This window comes from Cinclus cinclus, chromosome 1, assembly GCF_963662255.1.
Source record: "Cinclus cinclus chromosome 1, bCinCin1.1, whole genome shotgun sequence".
NCBI classification, from domain to species: Eukaryota; Metazoa; Chordata; class Aves; order Passeriformes; family Cinclidae; genus Cinclus; species Cinclus cinclus.
The window spans coordinates 52799299-52826389 of NC_085046.1; the positions used below are offsets into that span (position 1 = coordinate 52799299).

At 39.8% G+C, this 27091-nt stretch overlaps 1 protein-coding gene across 2 annotated transcripts in view; it reads left to right on the forward strand.

The window, feature by feature from the left end:
- Nucleotides 1-727: 727 nt before the first annotated feature.
- Nucleotides 728-27091, forward strand: part of GLI3 (GLI family zinc finger 3) — a 185066-nt gene continuing 158702 nt past the window's right edge. For both annotated transcript variants that reach the window (XM_062498054.1, XM_062498063.1), the window contains exon 1: nucleotides 728-851. In XM_062498054.1, the coding sequence (XP_062354038.1) occupies nucleotides 728-851 (124 nt within the window). The remainder of the gene's footprint in view (nucleotides 852-27091) is intronic.

Consider the following 27091-nt stretch of genomic DNA (forward strand, 5'->3'; position numbering starts at 1 on the left):
GATGACACTGAGAACATCCAGGAAAGGCAAAATAACCAGATACACACCTCTACAGAGCTTTCTGTATCCAGTGTTTTCATGCAAAGGAAAGTCATCTCATTATCTGCCACCAGCAATAATATTTGTTTTTCCCTGTGGTTTTCGGGGGTGTTTCGCCAATACAATTTTGTTTGAGTTAGATTTCTGTACAAACAAAGTGAGAGATGTTTACATGAGTAACAAGGTGTAGAGATAGACAGGATAATTCCTGCTGCAGTGTATTCCAATACCACGAATGCTGAAATTTAAATATTTGGCTTCTAGAGTCAACATGAAGGTCTGTCTTGATTTTTTTTTTTCCTTGCTGCTAAGTACTCTGGGCATAAGGGAAAAACACTGGCTTTTTTGTTTTTTCCTCTTGGATCCTTTAAAACCCCACAGAACTGAAAAAAAATGGACCTACCTATAAAGCAGCATAATGGTTTGTGATGCTGATTCTCTTTAAAGGCAAACATGCCTAGTTGTGGTGTTGGTATTTCTTTAAATTCCTTAGGAATTCATGCATGCAAACATGATTTGATGAGCTTACAGAACTGTGAACTGCTAATTCAGTTGTGCTCCAGGCTCTTCTTCAGGTGAGAAGGGTGAGAAGATTTGGGCTAAGCTTTCAAACAGTCTTTAGAGTTTATGACTCTCTTGTTTCATTCAGGTATTAGTGCAAGGAGACCTGAAGTAATGAGAAGTCATCATGGAGGCGCAGTCCCATAGTTCTTCCACAACTGAGAAGAAAAAAGTGGAGAATTCAATCGTGAAATGCTCCAGTCGAACAGATGTCAGTGAGAAAGCTGTTGCCTCCAGCACAACTTCCAATGGTGAGTAACAGCAGGGATTTACTAGCAGCCAAACCTACAGTAATTTTATGTTCACTGCATTCCTTGTGAATTGAGCATTTGCACCTGGATCAGTGTTTGTTCTACAGAAAGGCTAAAGAAAATGAATGGAGGAGGGGTGATGGTGGTGGAAAGTGGTAGGATACAATAAGGCCTGTTTTGGCATCAGGCATAGTCTCTTTCTTCCAGATGTAAACGTGCTAAGTTATTTATTATAGGAAATTCCTGGTTTTGGCATTTTGGAAATTGTCTTGATTAGCCTGGCAGGGCCTGCAAGTGCTTTGCATTTGGCCATTGAAATCTCTTGCACTAGTTAGGTAATTAGTTATTACTATAGAGACAGAAGTAGGTCTGTCAAAATTAATGGCAAAGGGTTTTTTTTTTCTTTTCTTTTACAAGTAAACTTCCTTCTCACAAAGGGATGTTCCACCTCCCCAAAGTTCCTTAATACCCCGAACAAAGCATCAAGCTAAGTATGTATCCTCTGGTGGATTAATTTCAAAGTTGTGATTGTACAGCTTGTAGATTTGCCAAACTGGAGCAGTTTGCTTAATTCTCCCCAGAGATTATATCTCAGTTGACAATTTTACATGTTCCCCACCTCTTAGAAGAGTGTGAGCTAATTCCCAGCCTTAGACCTTTCTATTGTTTGGTGTAAGAGAAGAGGGCTGAGCATATTGGTTCCTACCAGAATATTGGTAGCATATTGGTTTCCTAGCAGAAAACTCCTGTTGTATTAGGAAAGAAAATTGGTTGAAATGGTGTGGGCAGAGTTTAGACCTATGGATTTTGGATGGTTGCAGATTGACTGCTGTTTTTTTACAAATCAGTCTAGTAGTGGCTAAAAACAGAAAATGCCGTTCTGTGAATTTTGTGGTCCTGGTGTATTTCTGGCAAAACATTTTCTATTCACACTTTCTGGTTCCATCATGGTCACCTATCTGGTCCAAGTCAGGTTCTCACTTTGATATTCTGAATAAAGATTTCTGCTTTCTCAAAGAAACAGGTTATGTCCCACTAGACTGTGGGAGAAAATACATATATCCTACAGCCATAGTAGAGGGGAATCTCCATGGGTCAGTAAAAATTAGAAGGCACATATCCCAGTATCCTTCTGTGTGATTGGACTTCAGATTTTCAAAGCAAACTCAACACCTGCTGACCTACTAGATGGAACTGATCCCCATCAGAGTATAAAAACCCTTGAGCCACTATGGAAAATGCTGCATGAGTTTTCTAAGGCATTTGAAATTAGATCCTCAGCTGGCGTAAGTCAGCACAGATCTGTTGCTGTCAATAGAATTACAGTGGTTCACATTAGTTGAAGGGGTCCCCATTGTATTTTTTTTTAATCGATAATAGGATTTTCCACATTGGCCCAACTTTTCAAACAGATGCACAGTTAAACACATATGCATATTCTTTGATGTGTCAGAGGTTTGTACTCAAACATTCATCTCTTGACTGTTTGGGCTAGCTTTAATTTTACTGGTAAGCATTCAGATTTAGAGGGCTAAAATGGAAGCCTTGAAGATGTTTTTGCCTAATTCTGACACTGATCTACCATGTGGTCAAGTAATTTTCTTTCTTTAATGGTAGCAATACTTCTTAACTACATGCTTCACCTATGGGGAGTATTACTGGATGGCAGGGTCATCACACTCCCAAGATCTAATGACTTTTAAGTTGTGTGGTGACTACAACGTTGTGTCACTGCAATTATCTCCTACTAATGGAAGGAGTTGCTAATGTAGTACACCTCCTGGGGCCCTAGGCTTCCTTTTCTCGAGACAGTGACAGCTAACTTTGTTTTCAGTGGTAAGTGTTGGCCTTGTTAGTCTTTTTATTTAAGGAAGTCACTAGGATCTCCAAGATTTGGGTTTCTAATCTGCCTCCATGCATAATAAAGACACAACTCCCTTTCCAGAGATGCAGAGATGGACTTCAAAAGGATAAAAACTTTGATTCCTTCTTTAATATGAAAAATTTCCTCTTAGTCTAGAGACTTTGTGGAGCATGTACCACAACAAATACTAGTACTAAAACTTCAGGAACTTAAATGTAAGTTTTAGTCTTTCAGCGTTTTAAAAGTTTTGCTTCTTGCAGATGTGATTGTCATGATAATGAATTTTGGTTACAGGGACAATTTGCATGAAAGCTGGAGCTTGCATCGAATTTGCATCTTTTGTTCTTTAATGCTGGAATGAGTATTACTACAGGAACATCATCAATTGCTGTAATACACCACTCCTAAAAACATGCAGCTTTTGTCGATTCAGTGCCTCTTTTGTTTTTCTTTCTTTTTTTTTTTTTTTTTTTTTTTTTTTGTAAAGGGCTGTGGTAATGTTAAATGTTGTGATTTGCATTTGAATGCTCTGTTAAACAAGGTAAGGTACCCTTAAAAATAACAAAAGGACAGAATGATCCCTGCTATTCTTCTCAGAAGACTGATGTCATTGCAGAGCTACATCTGCTTGTGTCATACCAATGTCACCTCATAATCATGTCTAATATCAGTTCTTCTGTCCTTCTGGACAGCTCATGAATTAACAAAGTTTGCAGGGTAGAGCTTTTTGATACCTAAGGTGTGATGTGCAGACTAGTGTTTTCTCAGTAGCTCTGATGTCTTCTGAAGGAATCAGAACTTGCATTATAAACAGATGGAAAGCTGCTAGTTGTAGCTTTTATGCACAGCATACAGTCATGAAAAAACAAAAAAAACCGCCATTATTTCAACATCTCCCAGAAATAAGTGACACACCCAGGAGCAGGATCTATGTTAATATGAGTGTGGAAAACTTTTAAATCATGTCTTGTGCAGATTGTGTATTGAAGAAAGTGGGAAAGGTGACCTGAAAGGGGAGCTCACATGTTAACCTGAACAATGGAGTAGAAGTTCTGAGGCTCAGACTAAGGGTGCCCTTTGGAAGGTACCAGATGCACTGTAGTCTTAAGCATTGAGCAGACACGGGTCGCAGTTTAGCCACTTCTGCTGAGTTCCTGTCATCACTTAATGCCATAAAGATTTCTACTGCACTCACCTGACTACAAACTCTGTATTGCTGAGATGCTTGCAATGTGTTAGATACAGACCTGCCAGCATTTCCATTATAAACTCCTAAGTTTCAGGATTTATAACTAAGCCATTAAAATTTGCTCCAGGACAAAACACGCACTGGAGCAAACTAAAATTTGTTTAAAAATACATATGATGAAAAAATTTTAAAAATTATCATGATTTCTAATAACTACAATGTAATAAGGAAATGTAATAATAAAAACCTTTGTTGCAGTTTAATTCCCAGTGGAACCACTTTTGCTTTGTTTTGAATTCATTTTTGCAAGCTTTTGTTTTTTTCTTGTGTTTCATTTTGTGTGTCTCAAACAAACTGTGTGCAGTTTTCTAGGATACATTCCTTTGCAAGTTGTTCTTTTTCATCCTTTGTTTGACTGCTATATTTCCTGCTAGGTTAATATGCAGGGGGACAAAATCTGCTAAAGATAACTGCTGATGGAGATGTTAATTCACAAAAGGCTGTATGAATAAAAAAGTTTGTGCTAGTGCCTAAAGTAAGTTTAGTTTTGTGTATGGTGGGATTTGATAACCTCAGACTGATCTGCTTTGGCAAGGTAATAACAACAAGAAATAAATCACCTTTATGTCATGGCTGTGCCACTCATATTACACTGCAGTACCGGCCGGTGCCCTGGACCACCTTGCTGATATGGGGCTGTGTTGTCGGGTCTTGTCTTCTCTCTCATATGCACATTTGTGCCACTTTTCTGGGAACAAAGCACCCTGCTCCTTACCATGTCAGAGCATGGATTTAGGTTGTTTTGAAGGTTGCTGCAGGCCCACCCGGGTTTCTATCAAGTTGTGCAAAGAATGTCTTTCTTATGGATGGTATCCATTGATAAACTCATTAACATTAGTTCTGTGCTCCCATTGGAGAGGTCACAAAACGTGACTTGCTAGACCTCTGGTGGATAACACAGTACCATCTGTAATTTCAAGGAATTTCAGGGTTAGAAAGAAATCATCAGGCGAGTGCTGGAAATGTTGCAGGAGTCTGCCCAGTGACTTGTCTTGCTGCCTTGTGATGAATGCCTGTGTGGAGGCTTGTTCTCCACTGCTGCTCCGTGCTGCTCCTCGTCCCCTGTGCCTCGCAGCCTGACGGGCGAGCTGAGACCAGCAGCATGCCAAGTCCATATGTCAGGCTGAGTGCTGCAGTGCTGGAGCAGGAAACTGCTTGCTGCCATGCCCTGCCTGTGCAGCTGTGCTGCCTGCACTGCTGCAGTGCCCTCCTGCTGCCCTGGCACCAGGGGTTGCCAGCCTTCCTGAGCATTGCAGTAAAGTCACTAACTCCAGTCCGGTGAACTTAAGCAAATGCCTTGCTTTAGCCACGGGGCTAGTTCTCTTTGCCCTAATAATGTGGGAATTTGCATGCTTACAATTAGGTAGTGGCTTTAATGCTTTACCAGGCTGGCTGCTTTGACTCTGTGTTCTGTTTTGTAGGTGAATTGGATTTATTGTTAGGGGCATTGCTTCCTTAGCGGCATTGTTTAGAAAAACCCATACTAACTTAACGCAGCCCTCAGATCAATGTCATTTGTTTTCTTCACTTAATCTGTCCCATAGAGATAATTTTTTTTGGACTTAATTTCAGAAAAGTAGAGAGAATTTCTGTAAGGACTGAACTGAATATTATACAAGGCAAGATTGCACTTCACAGCATTGCTTGGAGAAGATTAGGAAATTGTGATGCTATATTCAAACCTGATTTATTTACTGTTTAGCTTGTGAATTTTGTTGGTGACTGGAATGCTTTTCTCTTTTGAACATTTTGGCTCAAAGCTGATGTTTTTAATGTTGCATTAAAACAATGTAGTTATTGTATAGAAACCCCTTCAGTGTTTGACAGGCAAGCACTTATTTTCAGTTTGATATGTTTTGTCTAGTTTTTGACCCATGAGCTTGTTCCAGTGTAATCTGATATTTCTTATTAACCTGTTACTCTGCCTTAAAAAAGAGCTAATTATAAACGTATGTAGGTTGCGGACTTGACTACCTTTATCAGAATCAGATAGTTATTGAGAACATACTTTAAAGTGATAGAAAGCAGAAATTATTATCTTGATGATGATGTAACCTAAAACCAAGCTTGATAGATGAATAAATGGGAGGGGGTTCATGCATTCACTTTGATTCTTTCAATACAGCCAGTTTCATCTAGGTCTTTTTTTTTTTTTTCAATACAGCCAGTTTCATCTAGGTCTCTTTTTTTTTTTTCTTCTTGCTAGTACTTCCAGGGTTGATTGAGGGAAGTACTCAGCAGTCTGCAACCCCATAAGAATCACATTTCCTGTTTAAACTTTCACCTGGTTGCTTGTCTTGCTGCTTGCTTTCAAGCTTCACCATAAAATAGGTGTTAATCATAATACCCTTTCTGGGCCCCGTCGTTGGACTGATGTGCTCATCAGTCCTGTTGAGAGGTCAGGGTTCAAAAGTGGTTGTTAGGTATCAAGAAACATTGTCTGTACTATTTTAGTGACTTGCAAATTGAGCCCTGAATTGACTATATGAGATCTGATTTTACCAAGTGATCAGGAGATGCCATCTTCTTCCCTTGAAATCAAAGGAGATGGAGGGGCCCTCTTCACTTTTCATTTTCAGGTCAAGGAGGAAACAACATCCTGTAGTTTTAGATGCTGGAAGTAATAACTTCAGTGTACATGCTTTTCTGACAAATTTATATTTCAGCGAGACAAATACTGCAAGTAATGCCTATCTACAAGTGGTACAGAGCAGCATGAAAGTTAAGGGTAGTCTGGCCACATGGGGTAGCCCAGAAAAATAAGGGCAAAGACCTGAACTTGTTAGATTTTTTGTGGTCTTCTAATATTTGTGGCCTGGTTGTAAGAGGATAAAGTTAAAAGATGGTACTTTTCCCAGGGGAGAATAGTCTACCTTGATGCTTGGAAGTATTGGAAAGGAAAGTACTGGAGACTGTAATTAAATGGGGACTGCATGTCTTGGTGTATTGTAATCTGATGTGAGTAGCTGATTAAAAACATGTTCTTTTGGAGTAATGCACCCATGGTCCTTTATGCTTACTAATAAAATTTCAGTCATCAAGTTATGGCTTGTTGTAGACTGTAATAACTCATTCTGCCTGATACTATTTTCTAGTGTTGTTCCTCAGTGAGCCAGCCCTACACATATCCCACTCTTAAACCCAGTGATCTGCAAGTGCAATACAGTATTGCTTCATTAATTCTGCTGAGATTTCCCTCGTTTTTTCCCCCCCTTCTCTCCCCTCCCTGCCGTGGTTAATAGCATAAGGGATATTAAATGTCAATCCTCCTGTATCCCTTTGCAAGTTCCAGAAAGAGATGATTGAGTGGCTTATCCCTGCAATCACTGTAATCAGTAAGTAATGACTTAACATCCTGCTGGATAACACAAGGTGGAATCAGGAGAAAACATTAGTTAGAAGCAGAAGCTTGCCACCTGTTCAAGGTGCAGGCTAAATTTAGGAAATTTTACACTGGGGAGTTTTTTTCCCTGAAAACAAAAGACTCAACCCTAAAACACCCAAGCAGCCATATTAAAATTGTACCTGGGTTTTGACACAGAAGTGATAATAATAAAAGTGTTTAAGCTGTGTCTCTGCAGTATGCTGGTGGTACCATGCTCTGTATCTTATCCTTTGTAGTAGTCTAGTGTCAATCAGAACTCAAAAAAAATCAGCCATTACAGCCCACAGTACTGGTGAGGAAGAGCAACCAAGAAGTTTGATTTTAGAATAAAAAGGGCTGCTGGCAGCTGAAACTTCAGTGATATTGTTAGCCTTCCAAATAAGGCTAACTCACTGCCATCAACTGCTGGTCTCAGGGGAAGATACCCTAAAAGAGAATGAGCCTCCTAAAGGCCTTGCACTGCTGTGCCAGCCCATGCCACTGAAGTGGGGAGGTTGTATGGCAGCAGCACTGCTGCTCCAAGTGATGGCATCTGCCTCCCAGCTGCTGGAAATGGGTGACAACAAACAAATGGGTGCCAGGCTGCTTGGGAGGACTGGAAGGACACTTTGAAAATTAAGGCAGAAAACTTCTGAATCCTGGGTCCCAAAAAAAGAGAATCTGTAAGTGAAGGAGCTATGCAGAGTAGATCATATTCTTAAAATAAATAAAAAAGAATTTTTAAAAATCCTTCTAATTGACTTAAAGCTAGGCAACCCTTCTGGCAGGCGCAGTATTTGGCTTTATGGTCTGAACTGTGTAAATTAAGGCAGTTGAAGTAATTAAATTACTTTTCTCTTCTAGATGTTTTCTATTTCATATCTGTCTCCAGTTAAAAGGAAATAATCAGGAATCAGTGTTGCATTTGATTATATCCCTGCTCTGTATGTTTCTATTTACTTCCCCCCCCGCCTCCCCCCTTTCTTTTTATTCTTCTTTTGCAGAGGAATCAAAACTTCGGCTTCTGCTTACACAGGAATTATTGCTAAATACATATGTCAATAAGTGGGAGAAGTGAGCTAAGTCTGTGATTATGTAAAGAAGGTTCCATATTAAAGCTACATTTTCTGTATTCTTTCCAAGCCATATCTCATTATTTTGGGGTGAGAGTGGAAGGGGACAGAGATGCATTCTTTTGACATCCCAACCAAAAGGGAACGAGATGGATTTTTAGTGCTGTGTTACTATCTTATTTCCCATTAAAAGTGTTTGCCTTTGATGTATAGTGCAAGTGGTCGCAATTTAATTTTCAGATTCTATTTTTGCTCATAAGGCTGGCAATTCAGAAAAAAAGATTCGCTTGTAAATGTGATCTGGACCTACTGATAAATGCATACTCCAAGTGTGCAGAGGCACTTTGGGAAATAGAAGTGTACAGGAAATACTGGGTTTTGTGCAGGTCATTTTAATATTTGTCTTATAAGGCGCTAAGTGTCAGATTATCAAAAAGCAGGTCCACATCTTGTGCCTGCAGTCAACTGGAGTCTTGCTATAGAGCAGCACATTCTTTGCACATGCCAGCCACTTAAAATATGCTGTTTTCCATTCATTTAGTATGACTTTTCATGCATGTTCCACATGCAGCCAAGTGGAAACTTAAGTCCCACAAATGCAATAGCTTGAAAATATACACAGATGTCCCAAACTAAGGGGATTTTTTTGTTTGGTTAAATAAAACAGGTTTGTACTGATGCAGTTTTTTCTAAGATGGGAGGATAAATTGCTGAAACTGAAGTTAGTATTGTCGACCATGTGCTCTCTCTGTGCCCCTGTCTTCTGCTTGATTTTCTCATCTTTTCTGGTGTTGGGGTTCATGCATAACAACAGAGGGGTTTATGTGTGGAAAAGTTCCTTCTGGGCCTGACCAGCAGTGTTTCCCCCCCTTCCTGGTTCTCTCACTTTTTCTCTCCTTCTTTCTCTCCTTCTCTCTCCTTTTTCTTCTCCCTCTTTTCTTTCCTTTCCTTTCCTCATCCCCCCTCCCCCCCCCCCTTCCTTTAGTTTTCAGAAAGTTGAGTTCCATCCCAATTATTAAATCTTTGGAGACCATTCCCACATGGTTCTGTAAATGGTAGCTTCATCCTGAGTTCTTTCATCTCTTTTCCTGCTCTCCTGGCTTGACAGTTGAAAAGGTCTGACTGTGCCACACAATGGTTTGATTGGTTTCTCTAGGGGAGGCTTTACCCTGCCTCATCATTCGCCAGGCAGGTGGACCAGAAAGTCTCTTGATTCTTTTGTTGCCTCTCAAAGTCCGAGGTCTTTGACTGAATAAATCCTCCGTCATGGGATAATTTGCTAAAAGGAGACTGAAAGATGTGAGAGAAAAGCCTGACTACTTGGGTGCTGAATTAATGAAATAACTGGGCCTTGGAGTTTGCAATTGAAAAATCACCAGGAATGCAATGGGTGGAGACAGGCTTCAGAATGCAAGCCCGTTACTTCCCTGTAATAAACTATGAGAGCTTTAAATGATATTACTAAATACACCGGCTCGCCTGGCCACCTCCGGTTATTTGCATTTGCAGCCCTGTTCGTTTGGCAGGGGAAGCCCGAGCAGAATAAAAGCCGTTTTGGTACAGCGCCTGGTTAGTCATTAGATTATTACGAGGGGCTGGAAAGAATTCCATATGACAGAACTAGGGTTGAGTTAACACAGGACGAAAAGTAATTTACAGATAGGCTGTCCTCAGCCATCTTCGTAGCCCCTGATAAGGTTTCATTTCAGAATGGATAGGCGACATTTCCACTTACGGGCCCATTCTGCGACACCTGTGATAACAGCTTCTGGATCCTAATTGAAATTGGTTTCAAAATGGATTTTCACTTTTCTCTGTCTGTGGAAAATATTGAATGGACTCAGAGCTGCCACAGAGAATCCCAGACCTTGGAAAATGGAGCAAGAAGCCAGGATCATCTTTCATAGCTATGTCGATGATATGACAGTTTTGTTATCTGTCTTATTAATGAAATCATTGATCACCTGATGAGGGAGATAATAAACTACATTTTTGCTGCAGTTCAGGAAGCTCAATTAGATTTTTTAAAATACAGATGGGGAAAAAACCTAACCAAAACAATGAAGTGAGTGTTTTCAGGTCTATTTTCAACTTTGTTCTTGAAGATTTTTTACATGGAAGAAATCTCCAAAACTGTAAAATGTTGACCGTGCCTTGAGGTTATTGAAAGTAAAACAAATCTGATGCTCATGTGGAGAAATACTTATTTTGTTGTTGATGTTTTTAACAAACTGCACTAAGTAAATAACACTTTAAGTCCTAGTAAGTGCCATGGAAACACAGATGAAAGGAGAAACAATGGAGCTCAATTTTAGCTGAAGTGGGATTAGTGATCCAAACTCTCTGAATGCCCTGATGTGGACAAAGGCTGGTGCTAAAATTATTGAATGCTTGCCGTGATGCTGGTTCTCCTGAAAATTATTTCTTCTCTAAAAATGGATTTTAAAAGCCTTTATTTCTTAAAGCTGCTCGGACATTCTGGGAAAATAAGGTTGTTTTTTTCTTTTCTTCCCTTTTTTTTGTTTTTGTTTTTTTTTTAATTAATGGACTTGAGGAGATTTTAAAATGCAAGTTAATGTAATCAACCGCCGGTCAGGATGGAATGTATGTGCAGGCTTTAGAAAGAAAATCTGAAGGGATTTTGTGATGCGTTGTTTCCACGGCTGTTTTCTAATTATTGGGGAAAGAGATAAATAAGTTGTTTGTGCTTGGTTGCTCTGGAATGTACGCTGTATTCCATGAGGAAGGTGGGAAGGGATAGTTTTTCTGAAGAGGGATGCCAGCAACTTCTCATATTTCACTGTGAATTGTATCCTAGGTGTTTCTTCAGTCCCTCCACTGGTGTGGGTCAATCTATACCCCTTTTTAAGCTTGAAAGGGGAGCTGTGATCAAAGGCTTGAATGATGTCACTGATCTCTGGTGATTGATTAGGAACAGAAGTTCTGGAGCATTTTGCATGTCTGCCTTTACCTTATCACCTCAAATCCATTAGTGCCTACCCATTAGGGTAGCTTTCAGTCCTGAGAAAAATAACCTGTGCATGTGTATGTATATATATATATATATATATATATATATATATATATATATATATACACACACATGTATGTGCTGCAGGTAAATGCATATCTAGAGAAAAGGAAGAGGAAAGTGTACAAGCTCTGCAGTCTGATACATAAATATATTTTCCTTTAATATAAAAGGAAGCAGTTTTTATTGGTCTGTGTTGACACACTATTTGCTAAACTCGTGGGTGTAATTCTTCTCTGTTCTTGTGCCGCTCCTCTCACAGATTTAAATCCATTGGTCTCTCTCACATTGGGTTTTTGATTGCTTTACTTTCATTTGCTGTAGTTTACCCAGAGAGGAATCATGCCCCTGCTTGTTACTTCTTTTCTATGCCTGGGGTCATGTTAAGATCCACTGTGCATGTCATTGCCTTAGAGATATTTTTTAATTACAGATTGAAAAATAAATATTTTAAATCCTCAGGCTTTTTCAGAAGGTCAGAGCCAGCCAAAATGTATGTTAAGCTGCTAAGAGAAAAGATACTTCATTTGTAAAAGAGTAGCAATCCTCTGACTCTCAGTGGTGTGGAAGGCTGGACAATGGGGTTTACTTGTCTACAGAAGAGTGGTGTGCATGAGCAAGCAGTACAGGACTTGAATCTGACTTCACTGTGATATAGATGAGGAGGAGGGGTGGTGCGAAGCTGGAGTTCTAAATATCTTCAATATCCTGCTTCTAACAGCATATTGTGGTTTGAGTGAGGACTTATAAACCACACAGTCTTTAAGTAAAGTTGGAGTTAATTATTCTGCTGAATGCAAGTTTTCAGTATGTAGGGTTATTAAAAATGTGAGTGTTGTTTTCGTGTATCTCTTTTCCCCTTTCTTTTTAGTAGGTTGGCATTCCCTCTCCCTCTCTCTCTCAAATCTCCTTCGCTCTCTCTTTTGCTGTTGTGCATTTCACACCAGGAGATGACAAGTCTTGTGATTGCAGCAGAGGCAATTGAAAGAAAATAAAAAGAGAGTTCTTTTTCTCTGGTGCTGGCCCATGAACATACCGTAAAAATTGGATTAGACACACCTAGACTTGGGATTGATTGCATCTTGAATGGGAAATTAGAACATCTGAAAAATTCCTTTTTGGATGAACAGAAGCACAAGAAGGAAAAGTTGGATGGAAACCAGAGAAGAACTGTAAATCACTATTGAAGTTACTTCCTATGGTTTACCATTGGCTGTCAAAGAAAATTGCCTCAGGCTTGTTTATAGCTAATTCCCTCTATAGAAAACTTCAATTTGTGGACTGGCCTCTGAACGGGATTGATAACTCTGTTTATAGACTAGGATGGGTATCTAAAGATAACAGATAATGCAAATGAGCCTTTTTTTTTTTGATAAGCCAGGGAAGCAATTATGGATACAACTTGGTTGATGGATTTCAGAGTGCTTTTTCACAGATTATAGATTTTATTTATTTTTTTGCATTATAGTTTTCTTAGCAGTGTTAGAAAAACAAAATCAAAGTCATTCAAATAGAGCTAAAAAGATGGAGTGGCTGATATAACCAGCTTTCCAACCACTTGTAAACATAGTGAATCAGATTAAACAAATAAACAGGCAGTCCTCAGCCTTCTCTGGGAGAAATATGATTTGATAAAAATGTGTGTTTAATATTCAATTTACGGTTTCATCTGAAGTGTGTAAACCAAGATGTCCCGTGGGAGTTTACAGCCCGTTCCAACTTTAACTCAGATAAAACGCTCCTCATAAACTGTTTTCCTGCCTTTATTTTAATTTGTATTTCTGCTAGGGAGGAGGAGGGTGGAGGCTAGACCCTGCCAGTTGCTGGAGGCTCCTTGGGGTGCTCAGCATCTGTGATGAACTCTTAAGCCTGGACAGGTTTTAGTGCTGACTGCATGGCATAGTGATGCAGAGTGGGCTTACTCAGGAGATGGCTGCACTGCATGTTATGTTTCTCTCTCAACTCTGGATTTTCCCATTGGAAGGGTCTGGGAATCCTCAACTTCTCACAGTCAGGATCTCTCTGTGGCAGGGGATTGATTACATCTGCCAGAGGTCAGAGGGAGGTTTGGTATTCTCTCCCCACCTCAGGTTTTTTGCTTAACTTGTTGGTGGTTCAAGCTTCTGTGAGTTACAGGTGGTGTCTCTGGTGAGGAGCCTGTGCTTTCCTTACCCCTTCTTGGGGCTGTTCCAAGCTGCCTGCACCCTGCAGGTCAGGGAAACCCATCCCTTTCTGGGGTCAGGGTTCAAAACAGGGAGTATGCAGGATTCAACAGTAAGACAGGGATGAGTCAAAATTAACCCCATAAAAGGTGTCTGTAAGGTGTGCTTGTAGCTGTAATTTCATGTTGAGTTTTATTTAATTTTAGGCTGAAGTTCACAACTCACTGAAATACTGAAAAGATTTTTAGCAACTTTAGCTAGTCCAGGCTTTAAATATTCAGTCTTAGGTATCTCTTTCCAGTCCTTACTCAAGTCATAGTCTTTCAGTTGGTTCCCTTTAGTATGATATCTGGGCCCCCAGCACCCTAGATCACTGAATTATCAGATTTCTGGAACTTGAGATAACCTCTCATGAAGCCACCTCAGAACCTCACCCTGGAAATATACTTTCTTTTACAAATATTCTATTTGAAGGCTCTTCTGTATTATCAGAAAGAAAGGAAAGAGTAATGATACCTTTCTTACTTACCATGCAGTTGTAATAGAATCACTCCTTGTAGTTTGAGCTCCAGATTTCAGAGATTTTAAAAGATCACGACTTGACCTCTGTCGTGAAGCCAATTGCCATTGACTTCTGTGGGAACAGCATAGGAATCCTTTATTTTAATCTATATTTAACTATTCAGTCACAAGGTGCTATAAAACCTTCTGGTTTTTACAGGCATTTTCAGGGCCTTTATAAAGAACCACACCTCTCACAGTTTATTCAGCAGAATTGAAAACAGCACAGTTTTGCTTAGAGAAATGCCAGACTTGTAAGCTGCATTCTGAACATTGTTGTAAACTGCTTTTCTGAAGGTGTATGATGAATTATTCTTCAGAGACATTGGGCTGAAGTGTTTTGAGTGATTGGACATCAGTACTTTTCAAACACCGGGATGGGTACAGGATCACAGTGTCCCTGCCAAAAAAGCAGGGATCTGGAATCACTCAGGGGATTTCTACCAACTTAATTTCCAACATTAATTTCAGTCTAAGTCAGTGCCCAGTTTTCTAAAGTATTGGTCAAAGAAAAATATAAATAGTAGGTTTTATTTTGTATTTCCAACTCAAGGTGCATCAGCATCTTCTGACAGTTGCCCTGAGCTTACAATATCTGTTCCAAGGCACCATTTTGTTTGCTGATATAGTAGAGGATAATGTTGGATGTAGAAGAGTGGAAATAATTTTAAAAGTCCTGTCCTCAGCTTTGAACATTTTCTTTTGATTGTTCAGAGAATAGGGCGAGGTAGATTTGTTTTGCTGTTTAAATTCCCAAAGACCCTTTTCTTCAGCCATCAAATTTAAATCAGAATTTAAGGCTTGCATACATTTTCTTTGGCACCAAGAAATTATTTTTTTTTCCTCTGAGAAATAACCTTAGTATGAATGATACCAAAATATCTCAAGTAATAAAATATTTCAAGGGACTGTAATTATTGCTGCATTTATCTTCAAGGTTCAAGGAGTTGCTAAAAATAAGCCTACACCTAAAAAAAATAATTATGTCTATAAGTGAATAAGAACCTTGTGCAAAGATATCGAAAGTTTCACCAGGTATTTAAAGAGTAAAAGAAGGAAAGAAGAGGGGGAAAAAAAAGAGAAATAAAGAAAGAAAGAGAAAGAAAGAAAGAAAGAGTGAGCAAGCTCTGTGCTCCTCTATGGTGCTCTCATTGCAGCAGATTTCAGGCGAATTTTTTTGGTTGATGTGTTGGACTTTGAACCTGTCAAAATTCAGTATTGTAGCGTTGTTAGATGGAAGTCATAGTTGTTCATGGAACCAGTACTTTTAACTGCAGGAATGTAAGATCTAACAGGTAGGTGCAGAATAATTGATATAGAAAAATTTAATTTTACTAATAGGTGATTCTGAGAAAAATACTGTATTTCAGACTCCTTAATTATGGGGCAAAATGTTGCCTTTAGACACAAATCCTTGACATGAAGGAAGAGCAGCAGAGTTTTTTGTTTGCGTGGATGAACACAGTTTGGGCTGCTGTTTTTGTGCTTGCATTTACACAGACATACTGTGCTAGATTTTGCTTGCCCTCTGGGAAGGTATCCTCTTCACTTTTTTGGGAGGTGAAGACAGAACCTCTGCCCACCAAAAGAACGGTTCAGGATGGCACAGTGTTTTCTGCTGGCTTTTTGACATCCCAGAGAAGTCAGACTTAATGGCCAGGCCTCTGTGCAAGTGGAGCTGTGCCCTGAGCGTGTGCTCAGCGGGGATGTCGTGGGCATCCCTTATATCTGCAAAGTTTCAGGCATGGTCTGTCTGCACACAGTATTGCCTTGTACAGATGCTTCTGGATTTCCAGGAGTCTTGGCTGCTGTGGAAGCCAAATCCTTGGCAGTCTGGTAGTGGAAGTCCCCTGTGCTGCAGGATTGAACTTATTTTAATGTGGAACATACTTAAACAATGAGAAAATTAGAGGAGTCTAAGTAAAACCCTTTATTATGTTTGGCTTATATTTTGTTTAGCAATAAAGAGAGCAGTGAAATTGCTTTTCATAGGTTCTGCTGGAGGAATTGCAGAGGGCACTGTGTGCATGTTGCAGGCTATCAAGCTGCAGTGGAAAGAGAGAGCATTCAAAACTTAGCAACAGTCGATTCTTCAAAATGTAAAGAGTCCTTGAAGTTAGGTGGATGTTAACTAGAGTAAACATAAGCCATGAAGAGGTATGAAATGATCTCACTGAAAATCTGTTTCCCAGCTTTGTGTCCCTTCAGTTTATGGACTTTTCTTTTACTTCTTTTGGAGTTCAGTCAGAATGAGTCTCCAACCTGAAAAATGAGACATAATAATAAAAATGTTTAATAAAAATAAAGATGTTGCAAACTGTGACCTGTCTCCTTCAACTGTTCCCTTCTAGGTATAGGTCTGTCCAGTCTAAATTTTCTCTTTAGTGGTCACCAAAGACTGTGAAGTTGGCTCATGTGACTGCCGTAATGTAATCCTAGTAGACTTCAAGAAATGGAATGGAAAGGGAGAGGTAAAGGGCAATAAAAGGAACAAGAAGATTACACTTAGAAATTTACAATGCTTTCATAAAAATAAATTTTTCTCTTTTTTTTTTTAATTTGGAATGTTGTATTATTTCTGTGTTTTAAAAAAACTCTCAGCTTCTATCCGTAAACATGTATTTCTTCTTGTTCTGTGTTGGAAATGCTTTTGAGTGTCTAAAAGAGACCATGAAGGTGCGTGAAGAAAGGAAGATGTTTTACCTTTCAGTGTTTTAGGAAATAAAAGTTAGCAAACACTAATAGTGTCTGTTCTTTTATATTTATTCAAATGCATGGGATGTGGATCAAATGACTTTATTCAGCAGTTAACTTTTCCAGCTACCTTGAAATGGGAGACTGCTGGCAGTTGGATAAATTTTCTGGAAAGTTGCCCAGTTTCACTGCTGGTTATATAAGCTTGCCTGTATCCTCTGGGGAAGACTATTTTGTAACTCATTATATCAGGATATAACCAGTTTCCCTATGTTCCCTTTAGCTCTGGGATTGCAGAAGTAGATGAGTGGTGGTGGTAGTGGTGGTGGTGATGATGATGATGATGATGATGATGATGGGTGTTTCTCTCTATCCTTTCTGGGGTTAATGAAAGACGGTGATTAGATACCATTGCCAAATCAGTGTCCAATCCCCCTCTACTTCACTATAATCTGAAAATAGCATGCAACCTACATTACTCGCAATAAGCAGTTACGATTGAGTTATACATCATTTTGCAATTGCCATGTTTTTGGAATTGCTTAAACGATAGTTAAACTGTTTTGGAGCCAGAATAATTAAGAATGTGTGACTGCTGTATTAGACTGCTTTGTTGGATTTCAAGAAACGAGCCATCACAGCTGGTTTATATGATGGTGTTTTATATCTGTAAAGTTTGTTCAGCTCTTGGCTCTGCTGCAGTTAAGATAGGATTTGAAGACTTGTCCTTAATCCATTGGATAGCTGTTGATGTCAAACAGAAATTAGTGAGTATCACATCTGGGACCAGTATTGTTAAGTCACCTTTAGTGCAGATGAGACAGTTGGACTCTCTAAGCACTGCAGACTGCATCTTCTTGTCTTTGCCATGGTGGTAACACTGGGAAGTATCTGTTTGTGGAGGCAGAGCCCTTTCTTTTGTGAATGCACATTTCATTCTGGAACCTGCAAATGAACATGTTGGATGCAGCTATCTATATATGTTCCAATTTACCACTTCATTCTTCTGTTTGGGTTACTTCATGCAGAAGCATGAAGTCATGCTCTCAAAATTCTGTGCCAGTAGGGAGCAATCTAGCTTCATTATCTACTGGCCTAATTTTATATCAAGAATTGCCCTTAGCTTGGCAATAAACCCTTGCTATTGGTACTAAGTCTGATTATGCTAGTTATTTGCATTTTACAGTTCTTGTTGAGGGTTGGAATGCCCTGAGGACTCTTGAGAAGCTTTGAGTGACAAGGATAATACATCCTAAGACACATTTCAGAATAAAAAGAAACCTGTTAGGGTATTTGTGATCCACAGAGTCACTTAACATGAAGGTCCTCTCAGGCAGAGCAGAGGGATGCTTTCCTGGCAGAATAAGCAAGACCTACAGTGGAGCAGATCTGTTGAGGGCAGTGTGAGGCTGGAAAGTGGATTGGATAATGGCAGTGGTCACTGAGCTGAGATGATAGAGGTCACCTCATGGGGTTGTACTGCAGTCATTTATGTTGCCTTAATTCCTTGCTGTCTACCTAACTGGTGGGGTCCACTCCTATTCTGTTCCTTGGCCTCAAGTCTGTTAAGCTGAGTGGAGGAAACTTCATTGTGTATGGCTTTCCAAACTGTCCTAATCCAACCTTTTACTGTAAAATTGTCTTGAAACAGTGATTGCTTAAAGATGAGAACCCGACCTAAAAATCCCAGATCCACATAGTGGCAAATGGTCTTTGGATGCCAGTGGATATTGCACAGACTGCTCCCCTAGAGTCATTTATCTGGTTGGCAGGACGGGGATGCTGCATGTAAAATGCCCATCTAAGAATATAATTATGGGTTGGATAAAATTGGAAGAGAGTCTCCTGGCTTATTTTCAATGGCAGTTGTAGGAGGAGGTTTCTCTCTCATGATTTACATGGTTCAATGATTTAGAATAAAGTGGCAGGTGTGATTCTGAACATGTGAGTCTGCACTGGCAGAAGCAATCATTCATATGGCTTTTGCATATGCTCTGGTAGATGCTAAGTCAATATTTACTTCTCAGGGAGTAAATGCCAGATTTGTTTCTGAGAGCTGCTACTGCTGTATCAGTGGAAGAGTTATTTGCTATGTCATCAAGTATCCTACAGTGCAGATTCCTGGAGTTTTAGAAGCATTGTGATTATGAGCTTGTGGACAGTAGCTGGAAACACAAGTCATGTTTTTCAGAAGCTCTGTACAACCAGATAATCTATTTAGAAAATGCTGCACTATGAGTCTCTAATGTTTTGCAAAAATTACAAATAGCTTGTCAAGTCTTTCTCCTTTAGGCTCTTCAACACCATCAAAGAATGTGTATTCCAGTTGGCATTACTGGAATTTGTTTTGTTTTGTTTTTTTATTGTTGGGAGAGGTTGATGGGAGAGAGAAGTTGGCTAATGACTGCAGGGCAACTACTAACTACTATTAAACTACTTTTAATTAGTAGGCTTTACATATCGACTGCATTTGTTCTGTGTAAGAGACCCTCCTAGGAGAAAAGCAGTGAGCTTTGCTGAGGAAAACAAAGGTCTAATAAGAGGTAGGATGTGTAAAATGATTCTTTTGTCTGAATGCTGAAGAATGCTTAATTTTTTGTGTGTGTGTGTGTTATATCACCATTTCCTTTGGAGTACCCACCTGTGCACTTCTGTGCAGCCAGGTTCTCTGTATAGGGTGGGAGCAGGCAGATCTGCAGGTGCAAATGTGTACTGCCCTGGCACATCAATGCTGGGCACACCTGGCATTCCTCTGAGTTTCTGCATCATTGCATTACTCCTGCCTCCTTTAATTTCTGCAGAAGGTGCCCCCCACTTTGCAAGTCTGTGGGAGGTAAGAGGGTTGTGTGAGGGGTTTCATGCAAAGTTTGACCTCTGACTGCATCTCATGGGACACTTAAAAATCTGCTGGGAGCGAGACTGTAGCATAAACCTTCTCAAGACTTCTTCCTCTGCCTTTAAAGCCAGGGGGAGCATAATCTTTTTGGAATCTGGAGACTTCTGTAGCGTTCAGGGACTGATCCACAGCAGATTGAGGTCAGTACCCTCCTAATGGGCTTTGGCTGAGTCCCTCTGAGAACAGGAGCAATTGGCCCACAGAAAGGCTGCTAACCCATTTTTCACGCTTGCCTCCTCTCTGCTGAAGGAATCAAGGGGCAAAAGCATGACTCTTAATGACTGCTGATTATAAATAATTAGGAGTCATTCAACATTTACACTAACATATTTAGGTTGTGATGTGTTCTGCATTTATTAGAGTATTGGCTTCTCTCCTGTGGCTTGGTGCCTTTGCTTAGCATCTCTCACCAGTTCCCTGTGTAAACACTGGGGGAAGAGGGAAAGATGGGCCCCCAGTTTGGTGTCCCACAGAGACTGGCTGCCATGCAGTTCCCTTTTGTGCTGTGGTTCACTACTGAACAACTGATTAACAAGTGTTGAGTTTTATCTTTAGTGCTTGTCCTTAGCTTAGCTGGATTTTGCATGGAGCGAGAATTATTAATCTGTAGGTGATGCACAACGGAGTCCTTACATAATTCAAGCAGCATTGCCTGTGCAAGCACTTAACACACTGAAATATGGTAAACCCTCACTTGTGGTGTAGGGTCCAGTACAGAACCACCAGTCTGTATTATACTGGTCATGGTGCACCAACCATGCTCTTTTGGTACAACCATGAGTATGTTTTTTCTTCTTTGCAGATCATGTAGCAAAACGATACCAGATGAATCTAATAAATATTCCAGCAATGCTTTCATGTGCTGTTTTCTGTAAAATAAAATTAAAACCTGTAGCATATGTTGGTTTTTCAGGGAAATAAGTAGGGGAAAAAAAAAGAGTAAAAGAGTAACACCTCAAAGGCTAGATGTTAGCATTTATATGTACCAAAAGGAATTTCTAACAGACAAATAATAAAAAATAAAAAAGTTTGAATTTGCACATCAGAAATGGTATTGTCTTCATCCAGTTCATAAATGTAAAGCTGAGGTGAAACTACACAGTTAAACTGTGATGTGACAAAGACACTGTATAACCTCTTTAAAGTCTAAATAAATCGAACCTTTAACCTACTGCTTTAAAAAGGGAATGCCTAGAGAATGCTTTTGAATAACAATTTTTTTTGTATTCCATTTAAATGTAGATTTTTAAGGCTGTTAGTATAGTGGTGCATCTTTTGCAATGAAATGTTAATCACGACTCTTTCGTAGCAACTTGGTTAAAAGATGAAATATTTAGTGCTGTTGTATATTGAGCTCACATTCCTTCCATACACACACAGGCCCTCTCTCCCTCTCCCTTTCCCTCTCCTCTTTCCTTTTAAATTTTTTTTTTATTCTCCACACCATCAGAGAAATATTTAATATTTGAAGGCCTGGTCTCTGCATTCCGATATTGATAAAACCTGAGTTGGTTATGGTTCTAGCAGACTGCTAGCAAGGAGCTCTAATACTTGGATGACTGAATATAGTTAATGTCCAAGATCAGTCTCTTCCCTGTTTATCCTGTGTTACTGAATAGAAAACAATTTTAGCTGCCTCTAGTTAACATTGTTTGCTGAGCAAACTTGTGATATTAGAGAAAATCTGGGTTTCTGTTTCCACTGATTACAGTAATTGTCAACTCGTAGATACAGCTGCATTGTACAGTCATGTGGCTCCCTTGGGTTTTGGTTTATACTGCTATAAGCAAAATACTCTAACATTCGAGGTAATGTGTGTGTCTTGAAACACAGACACACCACTAGGAATTGGGTTACTTAGGCCTGTAAATCCAAGTATATGCATAGGCTGCTCACAGTCTGAGGGCTTAAATAATCAGTTTATTTAGTTATTAAATCTCTTTTTGAAAGTTTGTAACTTTTTAATAAAGAGGCATGGAAAGTAAATTTTGTTCTTACTAACGTTCCATCATAATGAGCCTAAGCTGATTTCTTCTGGTTTGATGGGTGAATTTGTTCCAAGAAAAATACTTTTTTTCACAGAAGTCATATTTCATTTAGTGTGATTACTATTTTTTTTCATATTTTTCTTATTGATATCTTGATCTTTCTGGATTATGTTTTTTTGAGTAATTTGATTATGTGCATTTTGATAGAAGCCAAAATGATAGGGATATTTTAACATTAGACTGATTTAAACTGAGTTCCACAAAATCTTAGACTTCACAATCCAGGAATGTTCTTCCTTGATGTAAGGATTTACTTCATTTGTGTCTCTTGTGTATCATTTTCATTTTTTAAAGGACCATGGTAATAAAAGAGATCAGGAGTCAGTCTGTCACAGAATGGAAATGTGGGATTAAGGGCATAGGGTCTGCTTTCAGTGAAGTGTGGAGCATGCATTTGGACTGTGAGGATGAGAGGAGCAAGGAGGATTGTCCAGTATTTATGCATTGGCAGGAATGTACTGTGAGATTATAGTTTGTCTTGTCTAAACTCTGCTTTCAGACAAATTGGTGAGTTTTCTGTAGCACAACCCGTGTCAGTGCAAACAGCCTGTTGATCCTTCTCTTCAAACTTTATAATGGCCACTGCACTGAAAATACTCAGCATAGGGCTTTTTGTCTCCTTTTTAATATGGGGGGAAAAACACCACCAAAACTCAAGAGGACTTGATGATAAACACTGACCCCTTCCCAGACTCTCTTAGGCTCTTCTTCTGAACAAAATGATGTCTTCTTACCTGCACCAAACTGCTGCAGGTGGATTGTACTGTGCAGAAAAAATGCAAAGCAAGCTTAATGTTTGAATTCAAAAGGCAGGTTGCATGATTTTACTTGGTGTGCAATACCCCAAAACCTCCGGTACCTCTGGTGGGCATGGTGGTATAAAAGTACTCAATTTGGAAAACCTTGCCAGCCATGTTCACTTGAGCTGATGGTATCACTATAATTATTACACTGGCAAGTTAATACCAAAATAATGCCAGGTATTTCAGTTTTGTATTTATCAGGAAACTAGTATAAACGTTTTATGAATTTTTTTTGCCAGTCTCTTCCAGCTCTGCAGGAAGCACCAAAGCACCAAGAAACAGAAGTCTAACTTTTATATGTATGGACTCTATGTCTCTGAAAGAACCATTTTGGTATGGAATGGAGAGGCTAACAGCTCATTGCTGTCTAGGCTCCAGATTTTATTTGGTCTTGATAAGCCCTGGAATTTTGGAAAAATATGTGTTCCACTGGTCTTTGAGGAGTTTCTTGTTCCATTTCACTGACATTTTTTCTGGAATCATGAACTCAATTTTCGTTTGGTTTCTTACAGCACAGCTACAGCTCTGTCTGTCAGTGACAAAGCATTTTTAATGATATTTTCTCAATTTTGTAACCAGGAATCTTGGCCTCCCAGACATGAAAACAAACCAGTAAGCAGTAACATGTGAGAGCTGAAATCAAGCAGGCGATGCTATTATATCAAGGTATGGTAAGAGCCATTGTGCTGTAACACAGGAAAGGTCAGCTTGGGTGCCAATAGGGAGCTACTGGTGTTTGCAGACTAGCTAAGTTTGGCTTAGCAACTAAATCAGTGATAGAGTGCCCTAGGAGGGCTTTATTATACCGAGGGTAATTTTTGCTCATGAAACTTCATGAGATAAGAGTCACTGAAGTCACAAGTCAGCAGTGAGAACAATGACACTCATTGATTATAAGCCAGCCAGGGTGAGGGGGATACTTGTCTCCCCAGGGCAGTGCTCCTTCAGAGGCTTGGATAAGTTTTATCTTGGTGTTGCTTCTCTGAATGGCTCCACTTGGTTTACATTGGTTTTAAGTGAGAGTGTAAACAAGTTTGCAGTGTTTAGTTCATAGCACTTTGTGCATTACCCTTTGGAAGTGGTTTCTGAGGTCTTCCCCAGGACTGTGTGAGCATGAGGTAGGATCCTTAAATTTTCAAGTAACAATTGTGATTTGCCCTGGCTGTAATCACCTCCACCCTGTGTTTCAGTCACAGAACATAGCTTTACAGAGCCTGTAAATGGTGTTCCTTAATTGCCTATGAGCAATAAAAGGAACTCTTACACTCACCAGATTTTCTTAAAAAAATGAGTGTTAATATTAAGCTGTCTATTATGGTTAAAACGAGGCAGCCTTGTTTTGTAGGGAGTGAGAGCTGGGGACCAAACCAGTTGCAGTCTGATCAACTTGCTGTGTGACTTGGGTCTTCATACTTTCAGAGCATGTTAAAAGGAGGATTATGTATCTTACACTTAATTGTCTATAGTTTAGGAAGAATTTTGCATACAGAGAGCTGGTGGATGTAGATGTTTAAGTTGGTACCTTGTTGAGCATGAGGCCTGTTGTCCTGCTTCCTGGAGGGAGGACTTTGCTGTTAATCTGAAGCCATGTATCATGCAGCTTCAGTTCACCAGAAAAATGAGATCTTTTTCTTTTCTTTACGCACCCTTGCAAAAGGAGGAGGAGGAGCAGGAGAGGAGTTGGGACAATAAAACAGTTTGCAGTGGTTTCCACTAGCTGCCTACAGGAGGGAGGATCTCTTCAGGCTCTCACTCCCTGCTGCCTGGGAGTGGAGGAGTGGGAAGCAGAGGGTGGTGTGCTGACTGCAGCCCCATGAAAGACTGCTCTGAGCTCCTGCTGCTCTCTCCTCCCAGGCCTTTTGCCTCCATGGTGTGTTGTCTGTGTGGTAACAGGCAGCAGATATTAGAGCTGGAGGTGCTGGCAGAGGCAGCAGCCTCGATCAAACTGGCCTTGCTCAGAGCGGGGCTAATGTTGTAGATGTTCCTTCTGCCCAGGCTGGGGAGGAGAAATGGGGAGGGACCTACTATGCCAAAGGAGTGGTGCAGGAGGTAGGTCCTGTGTACTCCTAAGACAGCAAAGGGAGCAAGGGCTCACAAGCTTGGGTGCCATTGCAGCCAGGCATCTGCTCCTCTTCAGAAGAGGGAGTGGACTCCCACCACCTAGTGGGGGCATCAGTCCAGTTTTGACCATTGGAATTTAAGTCACGGCTGTATTTATTTACTTCCTGCTTTAGTTCATCTTTCTTTGCCTATGCTTTGCACTCTGCTGGAGGCATGATTCAGTCCTGGGCTGGGAAGACTGGGCTATGGGATGTTGGAAAATAAAATGGGAAGTGGTGAAAGGTGGTAGATAAAAAACAAGGAGACTTTCCAACAGGGTAAGGGAAAAGACATCTGGATTAAAAAAAAAAACAAAACAAAACAAAACAAAAAAAAAACCAAAAAAAACTAACAAAAAAAAAAAGGAGAAATAAATTTTTAAATCGTGATAGAAGGTAAGATACCCAAAACAAAGCTAAAAATAAGTGTTAAACAACTAGGAGAAAGAGATCAAGTGGGTGGAGGAAGACAGACATAAGCTTAAAATGAAAAGAAAGAAGAATGAATGCCTGAGCATTTTTTGGGAAAGGACATCTGTGGTAAATCAAAAGCTAAATAGAAAAGACAATAGGGTAGCAGAACTAGGATAGAGAGAAACAAACAGAAAATCACCAAGTAGAGAAAAAAATGCAACAGAGATCCATGTCTGAAAAAAGAAGACATTTTAATGACAAACCAACATACTGTTGCTTTAACATACTGAACCCCAGTTTCTAGCCCTGCTTCTAAAACTCTTGAGTTTCCTTCTGATTAATGAAGTAATTCAATACTGTGTGTGGAAAAGGGAGATGGCATTTTTACACCTATAGAAAGAGTGATGTCACATGTTTTGGTTAGGATGGTGAGAGTTAGAAAAACAGTCTGTTATGGGTGTTTTTAAGTTAGAGGAGATGGTGAGATCACAGCTTGAGCTGAAATCCAGACATTCTGCTGAAACAACCTTGTGCATAAGAATTGGCCTGTATAATTTTTTTTTCCTTAAGAAAGCCAAACAAGCCTGAAACAAAAATAACTTCTCCCACAGTTTGGTGTCAATCTTCAGTCAGGCCCCAAGTGATGATTTTCACAACAGGAAACCTCAGTTTGAAAGTATTTTGAGAGTCACCAGTGTTCTCATTATTTTAAGTCTACAAGTGATGAGTGGTGAAGTATCTAGTGGTAAACATGGAAGTAGAGTGGTATTTACAAAACCAGCATAAATCAACTGGCATTGGCTTCTTGGTGGCACAGTTCCTGGTAGAATTGCCCAGGGGAGGATGACAGGAGTTGTTACTGGTGCAGGAGATAAGGCTGCATAAGTGGGAGAGAAGGAAAAACAACACAAGAAGTTGCTGAATTTGCCAGAATTTGGAACTGGAATTCTGCCCTCAAGATATGCCAACATACACAAAACACAGAAAAATCTGTGAAACACATCATGTCAGTAGTTGTGCATACTGGCACTGCAGTTCTCCATAGACACATGATGGTGATGTTTGCAAGCTGTAAGCATTCAAACTTGGTTTAGAAATGAGTCTGAAAGAGATTTTATTATTGCAAAGTTTGCAGTAAGCAAACAGTATATTGGTGTTTTGTGTTCGGTTATTGATCATGTGTATGCCCAAAGAAAGCTGTTCCTGTTTTTGTAAGTGTTTACTTCAATGCCAAATGTCGATCTAAAGAAAAGTGAATTTCTTAAATAAAGTTCTGCCAGGGTTTGTTAGTCTTTGATTAGTCTTGTGTGTACTGGTCAGCAATGCTGAAGAATTGTTCTCATGACTGTGAAGGGGCTACATTCTCACAGGTGATCTGGATGCCACAAAGTGCGGCAAAAAGTTTGACAGAATATGTTCAAAGATGCAAAGAGAGATTATTTCATAGTTGTCATTTCCCTCACCTATACTCTGCCTGCTGCTACATTTTCATTGTCATTTATTTTGATGTACTAACTGGTTGCTGTTTTCCAGATAAAGCTGAGGGGGCAGTTGTTAATTCCTGTCCCAAAAGTGTCCTGCCTGTAAGAATTGGGAAAAGCTAACAGAAATATGCCCAACATAAAATAATTGTTTCCTTGAAGCCCAGGTGCAGGTGTCGAGCAGTTTTTCTCTCTCATTCTGCAGCCATCCTGGAGGCTGGTTTGAGCTAAGTCAGCAGAAAAGTTGTTAGTTCTGAAGATCTCAGGGAGGAATGTGACCTGTTGAACAGGTCATCTTAATGATACATCAGTATGGCAGGTGTTGTCTGCAGTTGCAGCAATGTTGACCAGCACTACAAAGAGCTCTGTGAAAGCTGAAATGACTGAACTGAGCACTGCTGGGCAGGGCTGGTGCTCCTGAGTGCCTTCTGTGTAGAACTGGAAGCAGGGATGTGTTCCATGTGGTTTATAAACAGAAATGATATAATACAAATGTGTTAC